The 21,428-nt window shown below is 41.6% G+C and overlaps 1 protein-coding gene across 2 annotated transcripts in view; it reads left to right on the top strand.

Annotated features, from left to right (window-relative positions):
• Positions 1-21,428, top strand: part of KDM5C (lysine demethylase 5C) — a gene marked incomplete at its 5' end in the record, with an annotated part of 2,556,543 nt that overhangs the window by 1,237,586 nt on the left and 1,297,529 nt on the right. For both annotated transcript variants that reach the window (XM_044060510.1, XM_044060501.1), the window contains 1 exon segment: positions 15,769-15,893. In XM_044060510.1, coding sequence (XP_043916445.1) covers positions 15,769-15,893 — 125 coding nt within the window.

Here is a 21,428-nt window from a genome sequence, read left to right as displayed (position 1 = left end):
GCCTTTGCTTGATGTGAATAGAAACTCCTTTACTATAGTTTAGAACTAATGTTAAACTTTTGGATAAAGGACTTTTGAGTGCAGATGTTAATTTTATGATGCCCATTGGTGGTAAAGTTCTGTGAACAAAGTTATTTTTCCTTTTTCTTTATACTTTTTTGGAAAATGTTACTAGAACATGCTTACTCACATATCAGCCCCCCTTCCTTGCTCTTAAAGCCATGATTTTTTTCTTTCTAGTTTTATATTTAGAGTTCACTCGAGCTAAACACTCCACTCTTGAGTACACTATCATTTGGGGGGGTACATTGAGGGAGGAACTGTGCGTTACTTCAAGAACTTAATTTAGGCAGTAGCTGGATTTTCTTGGGGGAGGACTGTTGTGAGCTAATTAATGTCTTTCAAGCATTCTTGCTGCATGACACTAGATTACTAAAATGCTGTGGCTTTTGGCACTGTGTCAGCTAGGAGCTTTTGCTCCATACTTGGAAGACTATTATATATTTCATACTGTGAATAATGTTGTTGGATACTTAACGTTTGTTATAAATTTTCATAACCTTGCAATTAGTTATTTTTGTTCTTTGCAAAACCAGGAAGTCTGAGCATTTATGTACTTTTATTTTTGAGATCGAAGAAACCTTCATGTCTACTTGTCATAAATGGGTCAATAGAGTTGATTCCAGGTTGGGTTACTTCTTAGATTGAGACTATGATGGCTTGAAATAGTCAGGTAGTTAGCACAGAGGGGAAGGGGTAGTCAGACATTTAGAATAGTATTGCTTTATTATGTTTTACGAGCATATATAATAGAGTGGCATCCCAAGAGAGCAGGGAATATCTCAATCGACTGGGGATCCCTGTCAAAAGGGAGAATATTTTTGCTATTATCAACAAGCACAGATCAGTCGCCATGTCATTGAAAGCCATGCATATGGATGAGCTGGGGAATAAAATACTGCAGAGAGTTGGCTATGCATTAAGTGAACAGTCCACTTATCCTGGAGACAAAAGAAGAAGGGGGGGATAGTGATCTTATTATCCATTTTTTATTGCTCTATTTTTAATGCAGCCGAGCAGTGACAAATGTATGTTAGCAGCATCTGGCATCATTGTTTTCTGACAAATGGTTGCTCACCGTCATTGGTAGAGGTTACAGATGGCTGTGGATGGAATATTCATCTCTTTGAGGGGAGGGGGGCCCCCTCTCAAATGTCGGACTAGACTTTTATTCCCTCTTATACTCCGGTGCATGGGCACATGCTGGACTCGGAAAGAATGAAAGGTTTCTACTGCAGAATTTTTCCAATCCCCAAAAGAGAGGTGTCATGCATACGAGTATTGGATCTGTCATTTCTGTATACTTTTGTCAAGGTCCCCAAGTTCAAGTTACTCAACCTGCAAGGCAGTGCTTCCTCTTCTGGCAGACCATTGCTTCATGGTGACCTTGGATACATATCATCATATCCCCATTGTTCATTGCTTCAGGAAATATCTGAGAATTGTTTTGTCTGGTTTGCCCCATCAGTTGTCTGCATTGCAGTTAGGGATATCCACTGCACCTCAAGTGTTTACAAAATGCTTTGCTCTAGTACTGGGACGCTGCCAGTCTCTTGGCATTCACATTTTTCTTTACTTAGACAACTTGCTGATCTGTACAGAGTCTGCATCCAAGTGTTTGGAATCACTAGAGAAGTTCTTGACCTTACTGTCCCAACCAGAATTCAACTTGAACCTTTGGAAATTGTGCCCGACACCCTTATAGAGCCTCGTCTTCCTCGGGTGCTTAACATTGACAAAAGAATGGTCTTTCTCCCCCAAGACAAGGTTTTGTCTTACCAGATGATGGTTTAGGAATTTTCCAGGAGAAACGTAGCCTCTGCAAGAGAATTCCTAAAATTACTAAGACTGATGGGAGACACAATTCCATTGATATCACTGGCTCGTCACCAAATGAGGAAAATTCAGTGGTATATACAGAATTGTTGGAGCCAGCACTTGCATCCCTTGGAGTCCCAGTTGCCGGTGCTGGACTTCATCAGAAGAGAGTTACAGTGGTGGTGATCATATTTGAGTATCAATCCAGGACTTCCCTTCTTCCCACAGTATGTCCAGAGAGATTTATTTGACTTCACTTGAACTGTGTCAGTGTGAGTGCAAGTTCAAGCCACTTGGAGGCCCAAGGATGCATGGAAAGCACATCAGTATCAAGGAAATGGTGGTGATCAACACCTTGAAAGTCCTTCACGTATAGACTCTGGGTCCTTTTTCTTGTGGTTACATACAAAACCTCTGTGATGTGGTGACTCAAAAGCAAGGGGGTACAAGGTTAATACCCTTTCTGCCCGTTGGCGGTGAGTATCTGGGAGCTGGTGTTACAGCATTCTCTGATTATTCAGGCATCATACATTCCATCAGGCTAAAACGTGGCAGCAGATTAAGTACATCCTGGACAGACCTGTTATGAGTGGCAGCTTAAGGCCGTGGTGTTCTAAGATCTAGTCTAGATGTTGGGAATGCCTCAGGTAGATCCATTCACTTCCATTCAGTACAGACATCTGCAAAAATTCTATTTCAGACATCCTTGCAGCCATGCTTGGAGGACAGATGCATTCTTGTTCACTTGGATAGGAATGTTCTTGCAAACCTTTTCCACCCCTTTTCATTGATTCACAAGGTACTTCTGTAGATTGAGAAAGAAATGCCAAAGATCATTGTGGTGACCCCCTATTGTCCCAGGCAGTTTGCCTTTGGCCTATACAATTATAAGGGAGAACCAGTTACCACGTACACCCTTGCACTTTGGAGTTGCTCACATAGTATCAAGGGCAACTGGTGTACCCCACTAGTCTGGAGCAGCTGCAACTGAGCCTGGATGTTTCACTCTTTACTCGTACTTGTTTCATGAGGATGTGCAGCAGGTGTTAAAGGAGGCCAGAAAATCTGCTACTGGAAAATCTTGTTTGCAAATGGATGAGGTTTTTTTAAGTGGTGCCTAAATGGGAATAGAGGGTCCCTTGAGGTTAGCATCCCTTTGGTCTTGAAGTATTTGCTTGAGCTACTATAGAATGACTTATCACATGTCCATTAAGGTGCATTTCGTGGCCATCTCTTTTTGTCTGCCACTTAATCCCCCTATCACTTTTCTTCAGTTTTGGTAAAACAGTTCATGAAGGGAGTATTGCATGAGAGACCCCCTCACAGTCACATTCCTCCTTTGTGGGGTCTCAAACTATGTCCAGGAAAAAAAAATTGACCTTAATGTTTCAGACTGGCCGCTCAGGCTGATCTGAAACTCTTAACCTAGAAAACTGTTTTGCTTATTGCTCTGACATTCGTAGGGTGAATCTTTGAGCTGCAAGCTCTCGTGGTGCAACAATCTTACCTAATTTTCCATTAGGATAGGGTTATGTTACAGACCAACCACCATCTCAAACCAGAAGTGGTCTTATAATTCACTTGGTCAGTATATCACCCTCTGTGTTCTTCCCATAATCTAAAAATAAGACAATACTTTGTACCCTGGATGTGCACTGGCAGCTCAGGTATTTTCTTGACCGAACAAAACCCTTCAGGAAGGCTGAGTTTTATATTCCCTATACAGGGGCAAAGAAGAGCCAAACCTGTCTCTAAGCAAACCATTGCACATTCGTTGCCTTCTAGTACTGTTTGTTACAGCGTGTGTGTGTGTGTGTGTGTGTGTGTGTGTGTGTGTGTGTGTGTGTGTGTGTGTGTGTGTGTGTGTGTGTGTGTGTGTGTGTGTGTGTGTGTGTGTGTGTGTGTGTGTGTTTGTGGTTTGAAACAAGTGAATGTTCCCAAAGCTTGCATTTCTATCTTCTTTTCCTGCTGGACCCTTGAAAACTGAAAGAATTTTGTCTGTGGGTGTAAGGCAGTCTGCGTATTGCCAGGTGAATGGTCCGTCACACTGACAAGCAGCGGTGGGGGTGGGGGACAGTGACCTTTGGTAGACTGCCAGAGGAAAAGTAGCAGGGCTACACAAATGCCAGTAAGGCATAGTGTGTTGCATGAACATCTGCTGTTACAGGTAAGTAAGCCTTACACAGTTGTACTTTTTTGCTTTTTCTGCTGCAGTGGTCAAGTGTGATGAAAGGGGTAAGCTGATAAAAAGAATCTCAAAGATTTTTCAGCTCCTTTTTCCCAAACTTTCTAAGAGGTTCTCTAAACCCTCATCCAGTCTTGGCAAAATACAAAATAAATGGTCTCAATAAAATGCTGGTTAACAGACATTTAAGAAGTGACGGGAGGTTCCAAAAAGAATTCAGGAACCCTCCATAATCAAGGACAGTCCAGCAAGTCAGAATAACAGTTTAAGGGACCTTGTCCCACCTCCCACCCTGTCGCTCCCTTTTCCTTTCCAGAAAATCTGAATCTCCATGTTTCTCTTTGGCAACAGATTGTGTCTTTCGGCTTTTCCCAGTTAGGGGTCGCTACAGCTGAACTCCGGGCCGCTAATGATTGGCAGTAGATTTTTACGTACTGGCTTGCCGGGCCTAACGCACAACCTTCAACGAAGGAACACCCATTCACGCATGTCACCACACAGAAGACGCTCTAACTGAGAATCGAACGGGCAACGTCTAACTGTGAGGCTACAACGCTACCGCAGCACCACCACCGCAGTTGTTTCTCTTTGGCAACAGATAGTTTAGACAAATGAGTTCTGAAGATCATTCATCAACATTACAGATGGCAGTGGGAGGAAATCTCCCTTCAGAGGATCATTCTTTATCCACCAAACAAGACTGTCTTATTTCCTCCTATCCTTCAACAGATGTTGTCCCAGAGAGTAACGGAATCAGTTCCTTCTTCAGAGGTTTGGGAAGTTTTTTTTTTTTTTTTTTTTTTTTTTTTTTTTTTTTAGTTTAAGGCATGCCACAAGTTGTTGTAAATAAGTATTCTGTACCTCACTTTTGCTGTGCAGTGCAGTAATGCCTTTAATGGTAATGCTGTACCATGTCCAAAGCTGTGTACTTTATTGAAAATCTGCAACCAACTGTTACTGCTTGTTGAACCTGGACATTACAGTATCTCCATTGCTTTAACTAGACCAAAAATGTGTACTTTTTGAAAGGTTACCACTAATTGTTGCTGCCTTTATAAACTCTTGTCTACTGTTAGTCAGATAACCGGTAAATCCACACTCTAGACTCTGGCTTTTGCATAGTCAAACTGTTTGTCTTGCATAATTACAGTATTTGTTATGGTTGCTAAGGTAGCCTTATCATAGTATCTTTATGCTGCTAGACTCTATCTACTCCTAGACTCTATTCTACCCTCTTTCCTTGTACCTCACTGTCATATCTTCCCTCTTCTCTCCTTCCTCCCCTACAACCTTATACTCACTGTCTTACTCTCCATTGTGTCTTTGTCCTCCTTCCTCCTGTATGACTGACCTTTCTCTCTCTTTTTTCTCTCCAGGCAGAACACCCCCTTGACCTTAGTCAAGTCTGGATGTAGAAACTCTACCTTAACTCAAGACATAACTAAAGAGGACCTGCTGCAAGCACCCCCTGAAGCCATTTCTGTGCACCTAGATAGTGCTTAAAAGCTGTGTGTGTGTCCATAATAAAGTTTAAAGTTTCAATAATTGTTTTACTCCACGATACCTTGTAAATCACTTCTACTCTATCCCTGTCTTGCTTAACCCCTGCTTTCAGATCTCCTGGTTCCACATCCCATCCAGCCTTTCTGGTCACTTGTCTCTATTACAATTAAAATAAATAAATAAATATTCCTTCTCCATTCCACATCTCACTAAATCTCCTGTTCCCATATCTGCTGACCTGCCACTTTCCATCTACCACCTCTACCAATATATACCAGTATCTCCATCCTCTAAGTTGTACCTTCCTCTAGTGTTTTTATTTTTCCTTGCAAAGGACCTGTAAATGCTCATCTGTGCGCTCTCACTTTCTCCCAGGCAAAGCTTACCTGTTTTTTTACTGATTGTTTTTTTGCTGCTAGCTTCTAGCCTGGGCCAGCCTGCTCTGTTCACCCTTGCTATGCTCGGGCTCAATCCGCTCCTCTACTTTGCCCCCATTCCCACCCACCCCCTTTTAGTTGCATCTATTCTAACCAAAGCTCCAGCCATCACCATACTTCCTCCAATCAAACACATACCATTCTTGCTCACACATACAGCACATCATTAATTTACACTTACCACCTACATACTAATTGTCTACATCATCCTAAACTACCACTCCCTCTCACTTCGAAAACTTTAATGTCTACTTAAGCATCACTCTATCTTTCACAACTTTTAGCATTTTACCTAAGCCACCTCATTACCTCCACTTCCACTCCTGCTCTGTGCCACTAGCCTCTAACATTTTACTTCTCATCGTGTCTCTATCCTTCTTCCTACTACTACAGCTAATCTCCCTACAGAATACCTGTATCATCTACCATCCTACTGACACTTTTGCTCATAAAACTCAATCACTTACCAGCTTCTCTTAACATATTCTCTACACTATATGCCACAGACTTGATACTATGCTTAAAAGTAAAATTTATTACCACTCCCTTTCATCACTACACTAAGAACAACACAGCCTTATCTCAGAATTGTCCACTAAAAGCAAAAAGACAGGAACTCAATTCCTTCCCACCCACAAACTCTAAACTGTCCCAATGTGGAAACATACACTCCAACCTATGCCCAAGCCCAACCCCCCCCCCCCCCCGGCCAATTCCTGTAAATCATTAAACATTACAACCATTAATATCCAAAGTATCAGGGTCAAAATAACAGAATTCCACTCCTGGATAACTCGCAACAAACCTTACATCATAGACATGGTTGAAGCCCTGCAGTAAAGATACAGAATTCCTACCCCAGGCTTTGCTTGTCTAAGATCTGACCGACCCTGTAAAAAGGTGGGAGGAGTCTGTCTGATATATCCTAACACTTTTTCCATTATGTCATCCGCCAAGCCTGTCCCACAGTTCTTCTCAGCTGCAGTAATAGTCTCCCTCCTTAGAATAAACAATTGCAAAAATATCTGTATTTTTGTAATCCTATATTAGAGGAAATGCTGTCATGGGCATCAAACAATATAGAAAATGAAACTATAATCCTAGGAGACATCAGTATGAATTTGCTAGACATCTCCCAAAATCCCACTTCCAGCATCAACCTATATACCTTCACCCAAATAATTAATGACATAACTAGACCAAGCAAAACCAATAACAGTGGTTCTATCCTGGATTGGATATTGGTCTCTGACCCAAATAAAATTGCATCCACAGGAAATCTCCCCAATACCATAAACAATCACTTATCTGCTTTCATAGTTTGAAAAACCACCTCCTCACTTTTCAGACATCACTGAAAACGAACTAGAGACCTATTCCATTTCTGCACCACCACATTTAAGGACACCCTAAAACGTATCGATTGGAACAAATTGAAATTCTTCCCCCTAAATGAAGCTGTTGAGTTCTTTAACTTTATATTTCTCAAGGTCGTAGTCAAACCAAGCTCCATTCATTCTTAGGGGGGTAAGAACTAATCACGCAACCTGGCTCACAAAACCCATTAAACAGCTTATGGCCACAAGGGATGAGGCATGGAAACGCTGGCAAAAAACCAAAAACATTTCCGACCTGACAAAATATAAACAACTTTGTAATTAAGTAAAGGGACTAGTCATAAAAGACAAAAAAGATCACTGCCTTACCCTACAAAAACCTTCATAAATAAAACCCTAAAAAGTTCTGGAGCTCCATCAATTCCTTACTAAACCCTGGGTCAAATAATCCTTGCCCGAATCCTGACAAAACCCCACAGAAATAGCTACACACTCTAACTCCTGTTTTGGTAATACTATTGCCAGTCTAACTATCACCTTTCTGCCCAGCCCATCCCCCCAACATATGCCCCTGCTCCCCCTTCTAGCAAACTCAGTCTCTCCTATCCCCAGTAACACAATAAAATAGCTGCTCCAAAAACTCAAAACTTGCACCAATGCCCCAGACAAACCTAACTCCTGTGTTCCTACAAATCACAGCAAATTCTATAGCCTTTCCCATCAGCATTCTTAACCAGCTCTATTATGGAGTCCTGTATACCCACTATTTGGAAAAGGGCATACATTCTGCCTCTACATAAAGGAGGCCGTAACACAGACGTCTCCAACTTCCGACCCATTGCTATCCTCTCACCCATCTTTAAGATCCTGGAAAAATGCATCCACACCCAGCTTCTTATGTACTTCGCAACAAAATCCATTCCTCCCACTCAGTATGGATTTCGACCAGGTCATAGCACTACTACGGCTCCCATACCCTTCTCATCATCTGAACTACACCAACTCAGGCAAGACGCCCTAGCTACTACAGAGATGTGGATGTCCAGTAATCATCTCGCCCTAAACCTTAACAAAATTAAACTTGTTCTTTTTCTACTCCACTAAACAAAATTTCATCAGCCAAGCAAAATAATTGCAGTCGTACCATATACCAAACAGTTGCACGTCATCATAGATGAAAACTTGACTTTTGACTTGCACATTCAAACCAGTATTAAAAAAAAAACACGCCAAAACCTAGGAACTCTCTATTAACAAAAATAATTTCTCAGCCACTCCACAAAATTCTGTCTTGCCTCTTCTTTCCTACTACCTGTCTTTACGATGCACCTCTCCTGACCAATATTCAAGCCCGTCTCAAAACCAAACTAGTCTCATGCTACAGTAAAATTGCTAAATTCGTAACAGGTGAGTTATTCTCACCACTGCTCATCTCTACACCAAATAAACTGGAACTACGAGATAATCTGTCACTAATTCAATTAACCACTGCACACACATTTATTTATAAACCATCTAACTGCCCTTCCTTGTCTTCCCTACTCACGCAATATCATCTAAACAGACCCGCACAATCCAATAGCCAACTGCTCCTAAATGTATTGAAACTGGCCTGTGCAGCAGTACAAGTGCGCTACTCATTTACTGTAGCTAAACTGTTCAATAATCTTCCACCATCAGTAAGGTCCATCAGCAGTGCCCCTGTCTTTAAGAAATCCCTGAAACACCACCTCCCTTCTCTGTGGAAGTGCAGCAAATGTACTAAGCATGTAGTTCGTATAACTTGAACCTCCTTATCTTCTTCTTCCCACACCGGGCTCTTCCCTTTCTTGAGCTATATATAACAACCCATGCCTTCTGCTGTGAAAGATTTTCCTTCTACATTAACTTTCAAAAGTAATGCTGTACATTTAGCTGCTCCTACCTCCAGACTGTTTATATATTTCTAACTCCCTTTTAAAGTTTAACTTACTGGCATCTGGCCAAAAGAAACTACCTAGATAGAACTATTTTACATCTTGTGTAGATTTCACACCAAGCTCTTCGTATCACCAACTATAACTACTGCTAAATGTATTGTGATGAGCCATGATCTACCTCTATAGGACTGGTGTCTTGACCTATTGTATGTTATTCTGATAACTGTTTTACTCCACACTGTATGTTGGTGTATTGAATTTATACTATGCTGCTCATATGTAATGTATTGCTTTATGGTAACTGTATAATGTTGTGCTATATGATTCTATATATGTACTATGTATTAGTTATACTATTTCTGGAGCTTTTCTCCCCGGGCCTCCACTGAAAAATGGGCTCACATTGGCCCAGTGGACTATCCCAGTAAAAAAATGCGAATAAATAAATATGGAGTTGAAAATTCATGCAATGATTATTTGTGGCTGAACATATTGATCTGGCATAGTACTGTGAATGTTTCATGCTACTTGTTTGTAAGAGATATTTTTTTATTCCTGTATTTAAAGGCATTTATGGTAAATACTTTTGTATGCTGCAGCCTGCAGGAGATTATTGATCTAGATTGTGCAATGATTTACTCAAGAAATGTTTATCTTATGATTTAAAATATGAACCCATGAAAGTGTGTGCTAAATGGTGGAAAGCTTAGCTGGCAATACAATTTATAATTATGAAGGGCACTGTACGTCAAAACCAGAGTAATTTTGGAGCTAATATTCTGAAAATAACTTTAGTATTCACTCAGGCAGCTGCATCTTGTTAATGCGTTGACTTCATTCTTTACCTCAGCCTTATGCATGCATATAGTAGCATTCTCTTCACACACAGAAATTAGATGATATATAATCAAGTTGTCTTGCTGCTATTTTTATTTTTTTGGTAGTAAGGTACTTAGTAAAGCAGTAACACAAATGATTATAATTTAAATATTTTCTACTCACAGTATAATCAGTGCTAATTTTGTATGCATCTGTACCTGTGTCTTAGATTATGGCTGGAAAGGATTTTATGGCCATACCTGCTACCCAGTTAACAAATGTATAGTAAATCAAAATAATTTATTTCATTCTGTTATTTTGTTTACTTCTACCTTTATACTCTTACATGTGTTTGACTAGTGAAGAAGTAGGGTATTTCCAGGTGGGTCTACATTAGATAATCGAACTTTCAAAAGTTCGACTGCCATATGGTCGACACCGTATGATCGAACTTTTAAAAGTTCGAAAAATCTAATTAAAAAAATAAATAAACTACACAAATAACCTACCTGAACGTTTTAAGCAGGGGGTCAAGCCACCCTGCACCCCCTGCTCTTTAAGTATACCAGCTCCGAGATTGCACTGCAGTGCAGAAAAGGGAAATCTTCCCATTCCGCACTGTATGGAGATCTCCGTTAAAACATTTGAACTTTCAAAAATTCGATCATATGGCGTTGACCATATGACAGTCAAACTTTTGAAAGTTAGATAATCCAATATAGACCCTTTCCAGGTAGAGCTACTGTTGTCAGCTGTTATATTGTTTTGTTATACAGATGAAGAGCTGTTGGTCTGCTGCATCTGTCCTTCCTGTCATGGAGCTACAGAACTGAAGAGAATGTACACCAATACATTATTTAAGGGGAGACTATGCATATACCTTTGTATGTGCACACTGGCATAAGCTGCCTTTGGTTTTTGCAGGGAAGAAAAAGCTACTGCTTTTGCATGTAGAATAACCCCAGCATTATGTCTTTCTTATACATTGACTGTATTTTGCAGGGGTGTCCAACCTTTTGGCTTACTGGGGCCGCATTGAGTGAACAGAAATGGTCTTGGGGCCGCATATAAAATATATCATATAGTTAATGCTTTCGTTGCTCCGGAAGACCACAGTCGACCTCCTGGCTGTACTGTAGGTGCATTTGAACAATGAATAAATGTAATAAATGCCTAATAGTTGCCTTAAAATTCTAATTCACATTCTAATTCTCTAATCTAACAGTTAACTCTAACATCTTAGTTAATATATATATATATATATATATATATATATATATATATATATATATATATATATATGTTTTTTTTTTTTTTACAAATAAACAGATATTCACTACAGCACTAGCATTTCTCACTGGGAAAACCATTCCAGCAGTCCAACTACGTAAAATGTCAACATCAGCAGTCCTGCAATACTATAATCCACAAAAATAAGCCAACAAATTTGCAATAAAGTAAAGAATTCACATTACTGACTTAAAACAATTCTGAATAAGCTACAAGAGGGTCTTACCCAAACAAATAACTGGTGCCAGAAATATGGCCTCAAGCTAAATGCCAAAAAATGCATCATCATCCCCTTTGAGAAGAGTGATGTCCCCACAAATTATCACATTAATAACAATGTTGTAACCACACAGTCATATGGTACTTGGGCACCCAGGTTGATACAAACCTGAATTTTGACCACCACGTTGTCTCCATTGTAAGGAAAGTTTTTACATGGCCCACTTCATTAGTAAAGGTATCTCATCCAGGGACAAGGAGGTCATAACATCCCTGTATTCTTCCTTTACAAGAGCCATTATTGAGTGCAATGCCCCTTTTGACATGTGCCTCAGCAAAACACCCTGCCAAAACAAAGACTACAACCATTTCTGACAAAAAAGGTCAAAGGACTAAGTTCACTTAGTTATCCAAACAGACTAAAAAGCTTCTTGCTTTCCTCTGTCTCTCACTGGCCCCTATAAATTTCATCATTGGCTTGCTTTCCAGGCTAAGAAAGATCCTGCCTTAAGAGACTTCCTCTACATCAGAAATACTGGTTACACTTAAAACGCTCACTACAAAGACAACAGCCTAAACTTCAACATAAACAAGCCACTTTTTATGGACAGGTTCTTGACACAAAAACCTTCAACTTCTGTAAAAAGCTCCTCTCATTATCAAACAATGTAGTTCAGCAACACGATGGCTGGATGGATAGCCATAAATGTAGTCCTTGGGTAAGTAGCATAGCCTTCATCAAACCAATTGGAAAATCCACATACTAACCTTTCCCAGCTGGGTGGCTAAGATCTAATATTGGTTACTCAAGTCTAGTTGCCCAAGAAGAGGGGTATGTTTAACTAAAAATTCCATTTGCAAAATTATATACAGTATACATATTAAATCTCTCTCTTTCTTACACACACACACACACGCAATAAAGAACCTACTTGTAAAATAGGCAACCTCGGTAATAACATGACACCCACTCACTGAATGAAATTGTCTGGAAGTCAAAATATCTGAAAAAAAATCATAATAGAGATGGATTCATCCATGTAATTTCCCACCACCAAAAGGACCATCAGTAAATCATCAAACAACTGCTCGGCAAAAAGTAAATCAATAAGAAAACCATAAACTATAATGCTACATATTGGTGTAAACATATAACTTGTGTCAATCCCCAGGTTTATCCATACCAAAAGATTGTTTCAGAGCTTTCTTCTAAAAACTTAAATCTTTGATATTTGCCTTGCTGTAATTATAACTGTAAAAAAAATGTTTTTAAGTTTATTCTGTACCTCAGTGATTCTCACTGTTACGAGATGTAATCTCTGCCATATTGTATGAGTTACTGCATCCATAATTTGCTGTCTCTCTGTCTCATGTATTGTATTATATTGTTTTATGTTATTTTTGGAGCTTTTCTCCCCGGGCCTCCGCTGAAAATGGACCTGTGTCCAGTCGGACTTAACAAATGTAAAATAAAATAAATAAAAATAAACTTCCCTCCAATCTAAAGCCATTTGACATTCAGACGTTTTAATTTGTGCAGAAGTTACTCACAGACTGACAGTTTACTGAGCTGTAATGCTGACTGACCTTCACTTTTGAAAAAAACAAATTCCCAGACTTTGTCAATAGCTCAAAATGTAGAGAGGATTATTTATTTATTATATATTTATTTATTTTTGGAAAACATCTTTAAAACTGTTAAACTGATTACACACCCAGAAACACAGAAAAGTTATTGTGATTATGTAAACCACAAACTGCTGCAAGAAATCAGTCACATTAGCACTCTATGCTTATGTCCGAACAGATGAATCATACCTGTCGATTCCAAAAGAAGTAAAGTAGCTTAATAAGAAGGTTATTTGCAAGGTTACATGGCAGTTTATATTGGAAATAAGCAGAGATATTAAAAAGGCTCTGTTTTTCATAATTATGCCTAAAAGTCTTCCAAGGTAAATACAACTTCTGATTTAGTATGGAACCATACCTCTCATCCTTAGAGCAAGAAATGTGGACAAAGCGAAAAATAAAAGTGGGACACAGGCCCAAAAATAGTTATGCATCACAGACACCATTGAAACAACTGTAGCTGCAAACATTATACATCACTTATAATCTTTCTATATCCCATCATTGTCAAACATTATATGGCTCATTCAGTCATGCCTTCTTTTGCATCAAAGAAAACCATGCTTTGAAATGACAAATGCATTAAAAATAATAAATAAAAAACATTGCATCAACATCCTGCAACTTCCTAGGGAGGGAGGCCTAATGGTTAAGGCGTTTGCCTTACAAACACAAGGTGCAGGGTTTGAGTCTTACAAGGGATAATTGGCTAAGCTTAAAATGGCTCGCAAGGGCAGTTAGCTTAGTACTAACCTATGAGAACCTGCAAGCAACCGCAGAGCTTTCACTGAAACTAGGGCTGCTTGTTTCCCCAGAATGACAGCTCTCCCTAATTAAGTCTAATGGTATACAATCTACCAGTATCTGGACTACCTGAAATAAATTAAATTATGGCCTGTAAATTGAAAGTACACTTTGTTTAATTAAACTATATTTCTAAACCCACTTACTATATTTTTTCAGTAACATCCCAATATCCATTTCCAGGTTATTTTACAAGACATTGGCTGTCGTAGACTTGGCATCCTTCAGAACCCCACAAGCCCAAGCTAATACATTGTCCATTAAATGTAAATATCCATCCACTGTAAATGGCAAGAAGCTGCGTACCCAAGTATTAGGTTTTGAAACAAAGAAACATTCTCCACAGTCTGTAAGTCTCTGTCTTTAATAATCATCTAATGTTGCAGCACTCCCAACAAATAAGCACACACATACACACTAAAATCCCCAACATTAAAAAAATGACATTGTGCCCACTTGATTTGCCAGTATTGATGATCCGCCAAAGCTATGCTTACTGTTGTCCAATCTATCACTGCTTAGGACCCACCAATGAAAAAACAGTACTAGGTGCTTTTTTGTTTATCTGAAAAAACAATACAACTTTATATGCTACAGTCCTACATAGTCAGTCCACTACTGACCCATTAACCCTAGGCTGCTGTTTCATTCTTACTCCCTGGAACTGCATTACCTTGGATGACTACTTTTATTTCCTAAGCAAAAGACACAAATTGGAAGATGAGGCAAAAATTCGGACATTCTTTGAAAATCCATACAGTTAAGAGGTATGAGTTCATGTTCAATACAACACTCTCCCTGTCAGGAAAGCCACAATTTAATGAAAGTGTACTCTTAATGTATGTTATATTTGTGAGCTAACTTGTTTGTGTTCAGTAGGTAGACTGATCATTGTTAGCCTCTTTGTGCATGCGCCTCTCTTTGTCATGCACACAAATACACACATATACACACACACACTCTTCTTCTACTTTCACGCACACAATTCTGCTTTCATGCATGCACTCACTCCGTACTTACTTATTAACACAGGTAATTGCTGTCCCTTTCAAAGGCAACAGCAGCAAATCCATACAAGAGTCCCTCTTCAGCGAGAACACACACACACAGATTGTTCGGTGCAAAGTAATGACGTAAACACACTGACCCTTTTTTGGCTCAAAAACAAAACTAGAAGGGTGCTTTGGCACATGCGCACACCGACATTAGCGTTACAGGTCACGGGAGCAAAAAACACAAAACAAAAAAGTGTTTTGGGGCATGTGTACATCGATGTTGCAGTTAGAGGTTGAGGGCCGCATGGAAGAGCTCTGAGGGCCGCCTGCGGGCCGCAGGTTGGACACGTCTATGTTATAGTAAGTATATGTTTGCACAGATGTATTTCATGGCCTTGTAAGGTAGTACTCAGTAATCGGATAACTTAAAAGCTTAATGTGATAGCCAGGTTCCAATACAAGGTATATTAAAGGAGAAGAGTTTGTAATTGTACACGATTTTGTAATTTTTACTTGGCGTCCATAAAAAAAACTTTTTGAAAATGCTATTAATATGCAGTGTTTCTGTACAAACTGAGCTCAGTAGTGATATGAATGTTGATATACGTCCTTCCCTTGTTCTAGTTTCCATATTTTGTTTGGGTTCAACCTTTTCTGTGAGTTTTGGGGTATGCTTATTTTAATCCATAGCACTTTTGTGTTTCAGGGTTGTTAAAAATGTTTTCTATTTATTTGTGTTCTTTTTGATTGCAGGTACCGCTATACTTTGGATGAACTCCCAACAATGCTTCACAAGCTCAAAGTCAGAGCAGAGTCATTTGATATCTGGGCAAACAAAGTGAAATTTACTTTGGAAGTAATTGATGGACCCAAGAAAAGTAAGTAACTTGTTTTTATGTATGTATGTGCTAGCCCCAAATTGTTTGCATTTTTAAGAATGTTCTGAAGGACTGATTCTCCATCTCATTTGTCTTCATGACTTCTGTCCCTTTATCCTTTTCTCTAAATTCTTCCATAATGTACTTTTATCCACTCTGGCCTGCCTGTAGGTTTCTCTAGCCGCATATTTTTCTTTTTGGTTTTGTACTGTGTGTGTTTTCTGTGAATGTGTTTTGAAGTTTTGTAGTTATGATTCTCAGAATTGCAGAAGTCCAGATGTGAAGTAGGATGGATGTATATTAGTCTGAGTTCTGGTATCTCTGAGCATTCTCCCTGCTTTGAGTTGCAGCAGTCAGTGGGGTGTTAAAAACCTTCCTGCAGAAAAAAGGTTTAAAGGTGTGACAGCAGGATTAAATGTTGTCTGTTTTCATCCATTCAACATGTGGGTTGTCAGATCCTGAACTCCGACTTCTCCCATTCCCTTAGTTCCCTAGGTTGTACCTCAGACACACTGATCTCGTTTGCCACCTGAACAAGTATGGACGTGCACATAAAGCTCTCCTTGGCAGTAGGTTATTAATACTTATATTATTTCCTTCTTACTGCAACTTCTCTCTTACCATGAGAGTTTTTCTTTTGCCAGCTCCTAAATTTAGAAAATTTCAGTTATCTTACTTATTGTTGTCTTAGCATGGTTAACCCTGTAAGGCCTTTGGTGTCTACAGGTTCTAAATTTAGTGAGTTTCCACTATTTTCCCACATTTGTATGTGTATTTAACCCTCTCTTAAAAAAACTTTCTGTAACTTTTCTTTATCTTCAGCATGTCTGAATCAACAAGAGTTCAAAAAATGCTCAATGTGAGCACAGACTTCCTCCACAAGACCCACACTCTGTGTTTACTGTCTCGGTGCTGCACATCTTGGCATTTATTGTCAGTGCCAAGTCCCTCCAAACTAGAAGGGACAAGCTGGTTTTAAATGAGCTCCTTCCGACACGGACAAGGGCTACCCCATCACCATCTTCTCCTAAATGTGACAAGCCTAAGGCCAAACCTTCAAAGAAGGAAAAAGATAAGGACAGGACAAGAGGGAAACATGCAAAGTAAGGACCAAATCCCCTTCTAAGACATCTAAGAAATGAACTCCAGAACAAACTACTTCAATTGACCCTGACCCCAAGGTTCCCAGAAGGTTGTAACCAACACAGACTCGGAACTGACGACCTCTCTGAATCAGCTGCTCACCGGTCTTGGTGAGTTCTAGACTGCAATCATCCATTCTTCTGGAAAGAAGATATTTATGACCATGTTTGGTAGCATCATCCATGTGATCATCCAGAAATCTCAAGGAATTCTGTGTCCATAGGATGATGAAGTTTATGAGGATGCAGATACAGCTTGGGATTATCTTGGTACCAAGTGTAGGCCAACTTAACCTTCCCTTGCATGAATCTATACTGATTCACCCTTCAGGAACTGGATTATTGGAATCATCTGGAACCTGAGCACCTTTCAGTGCCAGAGCTGCTTACATCTTTGACACTGACTGTATCCCTGTCTCTTGACTGAAGCCTTCAGACCGAGATGAGATTTGGAGCCAAAGCTTGGCACCAAGTTCTGGGGGTTGGGGGTGAGTTGACAGAGATTTACAGAGCTAGTTCTTCTCTGTGCTTTGGCCCTAGGTAGCTCGGACCTGAGGTCAGCTATTTCCTTCTCTTCCTCTGAACAGCAGTCTTCCTCTCCAGTGGCAGCCTTGGCTTTCGAGGCTTTTGAAAAATTTTAGCACCTACCAAAAAATAAGGTGGCTTAAATCAGTTTGGTTCCACCCAGTCCATATCAGACATCTGTTTCTTCCCCTCTACCTTGTATCCAGCAGGGACAGTCAGTATCACTAGCCTCTGAGGAAGTTAGCTTTGTTAGTTCCCTATCTGATTCTGACCCTTCTATAGGGGTTGGTCCCAGAAAGAGGACATGCAAACGGAAGCACATGGGCTGTTTCCCATAATCTTTCACTGAAGATACAGACTTGGAAGAAGGTGCGGATTTCCCCCCACTCTTTCTGAAGACATTACCTTTGGTTACATCCTCAAATTAATGAAACAGAGAGAGGGTTAGTCATCCCAAGACCCTTAATCTGACAAGTCAGTATTGCTGGAGGCTTTTGGTAACAGAGCAAAATTGTCCTGGATGGTATCACACATCGATCCCCTTATAAATCTTATGGCTCAATGGGTGTGGAAGGAACCTGATGTGGTTGGAGCCCTTACCTAAGAAGGCTGACTGAATCTTATCAGCACCCGTGAATCAGAAGCACTGGAGTAAAGGTCAGCCATTAGATGTTGTAGTTGACTAAAGAGATCAAGTCTGTCTCAGGGGTACTGCCAGTGGATGCTCAGAAGATCGTGGACTCCCAGCCCCCCCCCCCCAAACAATCATCTTCTGATATATCCATGCATCTGCTCTCAAATGCAACTAACAGCATGGCCAGGGCAGCAGACAGTGGCATCACCATGTGCCACCACACCTGGATGTGACTTATCTGACTTTGTGGAAGGCTTTGTCATTTTTCATTAATGCCCAATGTTAAGTTGTCTATCTCGCCTTCATTCTTGCTGGATGGGTTCGGAGCCGACCTCGGCTCCGACTCAGCCACTCTAAAAGCTCGAGAGTTGGTTCCACCGGCTCGAGGCTCCCCTTATATCCCACAATGCTAGGCGGTAATACCTTAGATCTCGTTTGCCGCTACAGCTATCGAGGTGTGTTGCTTCAACCGGCTTCAGGTTAGTGTAGAAAACAGTTAAAAAGTTTAACTAATCCCTTTTAAATTAGTTTCTGTTCAGTATCCCCTTACTTAAAAGTATTTTATCCCTTACTTCTTGCTCTTCGCACCCCTTTTTCCACAAGAACTTATATGTTCTTTCCTTAGGCCTTCAGGCCCTTCCATCCCCCTTTGGAGTGTATGTGTTTTTTGTAGGGACTGTTATAAATTTATAACTATCTATCTAAATTTATTTAGTTAAGTTAGTTTATTTTAGTGTATAGTGTAATCGGTGTGTTTGTGCTTGTGTGTGATTACACTTGTTACGTAAAATGTCTAAGGATTCGGAGGTCTCAGGCTTCAAGAAGTGTGACTCGTGCTGTCAGAAAATGTCTCTGGCAGACGGTCACACTTCTTGTGTGTACTGCCTGGGACCTTTACACCTGCAGGACTCTTGTGCTGTATGCCATGGCTTCAGCCCTAGAGTCCTGCAGGAAAGAAAAAATAAGCTCATCTTACGGGGCTTGCTAAAACCTGAGGGTCCTCCGACTGTTTCTTTGGGCAAACCCTCTAAGGCTTCTAGGTCTTCGACTCCAGCATCTGAGTCGACACCTAAGGCCGTCGAAGTCTGCTACAACATCGGCTCCGGCTGGAGCCGATGAGACTCGAGCTCTTATTTCTGTGGTTCCCTCGGCTCCGGCTGGAGCCGAGGTATTAGAAATCTCTGAGTCGGCTCCGATAAGACTATTGGAACCGACATCTAGGAAGAGGTCTAGGTCACCGTCCCTTGGCTCCGTTCATTCGGCTCCAGCATCTCCCTTGCTGTCTGAACGGAGCCATAGATCTCACTCCTCTAGGTCATCGAGACTGTCTGACCATGACCTTCAGAGGGTAGTGAGTCGACTTCTTAAGTCCGAGGCACTGGCCCAAATGCTTCAGAGCCCGACTCATCAGTCGATGCTTAATCCTATTCCTCAAAATGTTCCTCCTCCGACTCTCTTGAGCTCGGAGCCGGGACGTTTCGGACCCGAGACTGTGGTAGCGTCGGAGCCGATACAGTTGTCTTCGGCGCAGTCGTCGGCTCCGATTTCTTCCTTGGAAGAATCTCGGCGCCAGACTTCCCTCGTCGGCTCCGAGGGGGTGAGTGGCATCGGACCCTTGTCCGACCCCGCTCTCCCTCTCGGCGCTTCGGCGCTGGTGAGTTCGGCTCTGACATCGGCCTCGGAGCCATCACTGTCTGTGCCGAGGGAGGTTTTCAGCTTTTCGGAGCGGGGACCTCTGGCTCTGCCTGACAGGGGTGCTTTCGAGGTCATGCGGAGTGTGTTGGAACCCGGTTCAACTCCACAGTCAGCTCCGTCCGTCCCTTCCTCTTCGGTGCCTCAGGTAATGTCTGCTCACTCCCTCATCCCAGACCGCAGAGAGCCAGCTCCTCAAGAATCCCCGGTGGGGATCTCATCCTCTTCCGAGGCCTCCCCTGAATTGGTAGGGGTGCCCCCTAGGAAGAGAAAGTGCAAGAGGAAGCACATAGACTCACCTGAGTCTGTCACCTCTGACACGGATTTAGAGGATTCCGAGGGTTCCCCCCGTTCCCCTTGTGAAGATGTCTCCTTTGCAGACATCCTGGAGATCTTGAAACAGAGGGGAAATTGGCCAGCCCTTAACCCTTCGGAGGATGAATCTGTGTATCTTGAGGCGTTCGGCTCTCGCCCTTCCACCTCCTGGGTGTCCCCCCCCTTTGACCCCCTTATGCAGGTGGTAGCAAAAAAGGCTTGGACGGCTCCTGACTCTGTGGACCCCACCCCCAGGAGACCTTCAAGGTTTATTACAGCACCAGCAAACAAGCAATTTCTGACTAAGGGAGTTTCTGTGGATGCTATGGTGGTAGCTGCTGCCACTAAGAAGGAACTAGCTGATCCTTCAGTGCCTGTCCATCCCCCTAACAAGGAATCTAGGTCTATGGACAGGTACGGGAAGCGGATGTTTTCGTCAGCGACCTTTTCAATGCGTTCGCTGAACTACCTCTGTCATTTCACTCGTCTTCAAAGAGACTTGATCAAGGAAGCGAGTGAGATGTTAAAGGATCCTACAGCTGCGGGTTTTCAGGACAAGATGAACGCTCAGCTGGCTACCCTAAATTCTATAGCTAACTCCTCCATGCGCCTCCTTTCATATGCGGCTGATGGAGCGAGCAGAGCCGCAGGTACAGGTGTGGCCTTACGCGGCATGCCTGGATGCGGCTATGCAATTTATGGACCCCTTTAAGACGTCTTTCACTAATTCCCGTTTGATGGATCGTCCCTTTTGGTCCTCAAGTGAAAGAAACCTTGACAAGGTGCGAGACGGATGGCAAAACTCTTTCTGCCGTCGGAGTCCGTTTTTCTACTCCTCCTAGGCTTTACCCCAAGGGCCAGAAAAGTGGGAAAATGTGGTTCCGCAAGCAATCTCAAGGGGCTTTGCCTGACGCACAGAGTCGGTTCCCCTCTAGAGGCAGAGGGGGGAACAATAATGGTAGACGTCGCCCAAGAGGCAGGGGGGGTCCGCAGAACCAGGGCAATCGAGAAACCTTTTCCGATAAGCCCTTCCAGCATCCCTGAGGTGTTGCCCGACTGTCCACCTTCGGAGGCAGTCGGGGGAAAATTATCACTGTACCCAGAAGCCTGGCGATCTCTAACTCAAGATAAGTGGGTACAGTCCATCATTTCCAAAGGCTATTCCATTCCGTTCTTTCGCATTCCAAATCAATCAAAAAAGTCCCTTCCAGATGTTCCACCCGCTCA

This window comes from Protopterus annectens, chromosome 1.part0, assembly GCF_019279795.1.
Source record: "Protopterus annectens isolate FY-2018-M chromosome 1.part0, PAN1.0, whole genome shotgun sequence".
Classification (NCBI taxonomy): domain Eukaryota; kingdom Metazoa; phylum Chordata; order Ceratodontiformes; family Protopteridae; genus Protopterus; species Protopterus annectens.
The sequence above is the reverse complement of the archived record's forward strand: the minus strand, read 5'-3'. Positions and strand labels throughout refer to the sequence as shown.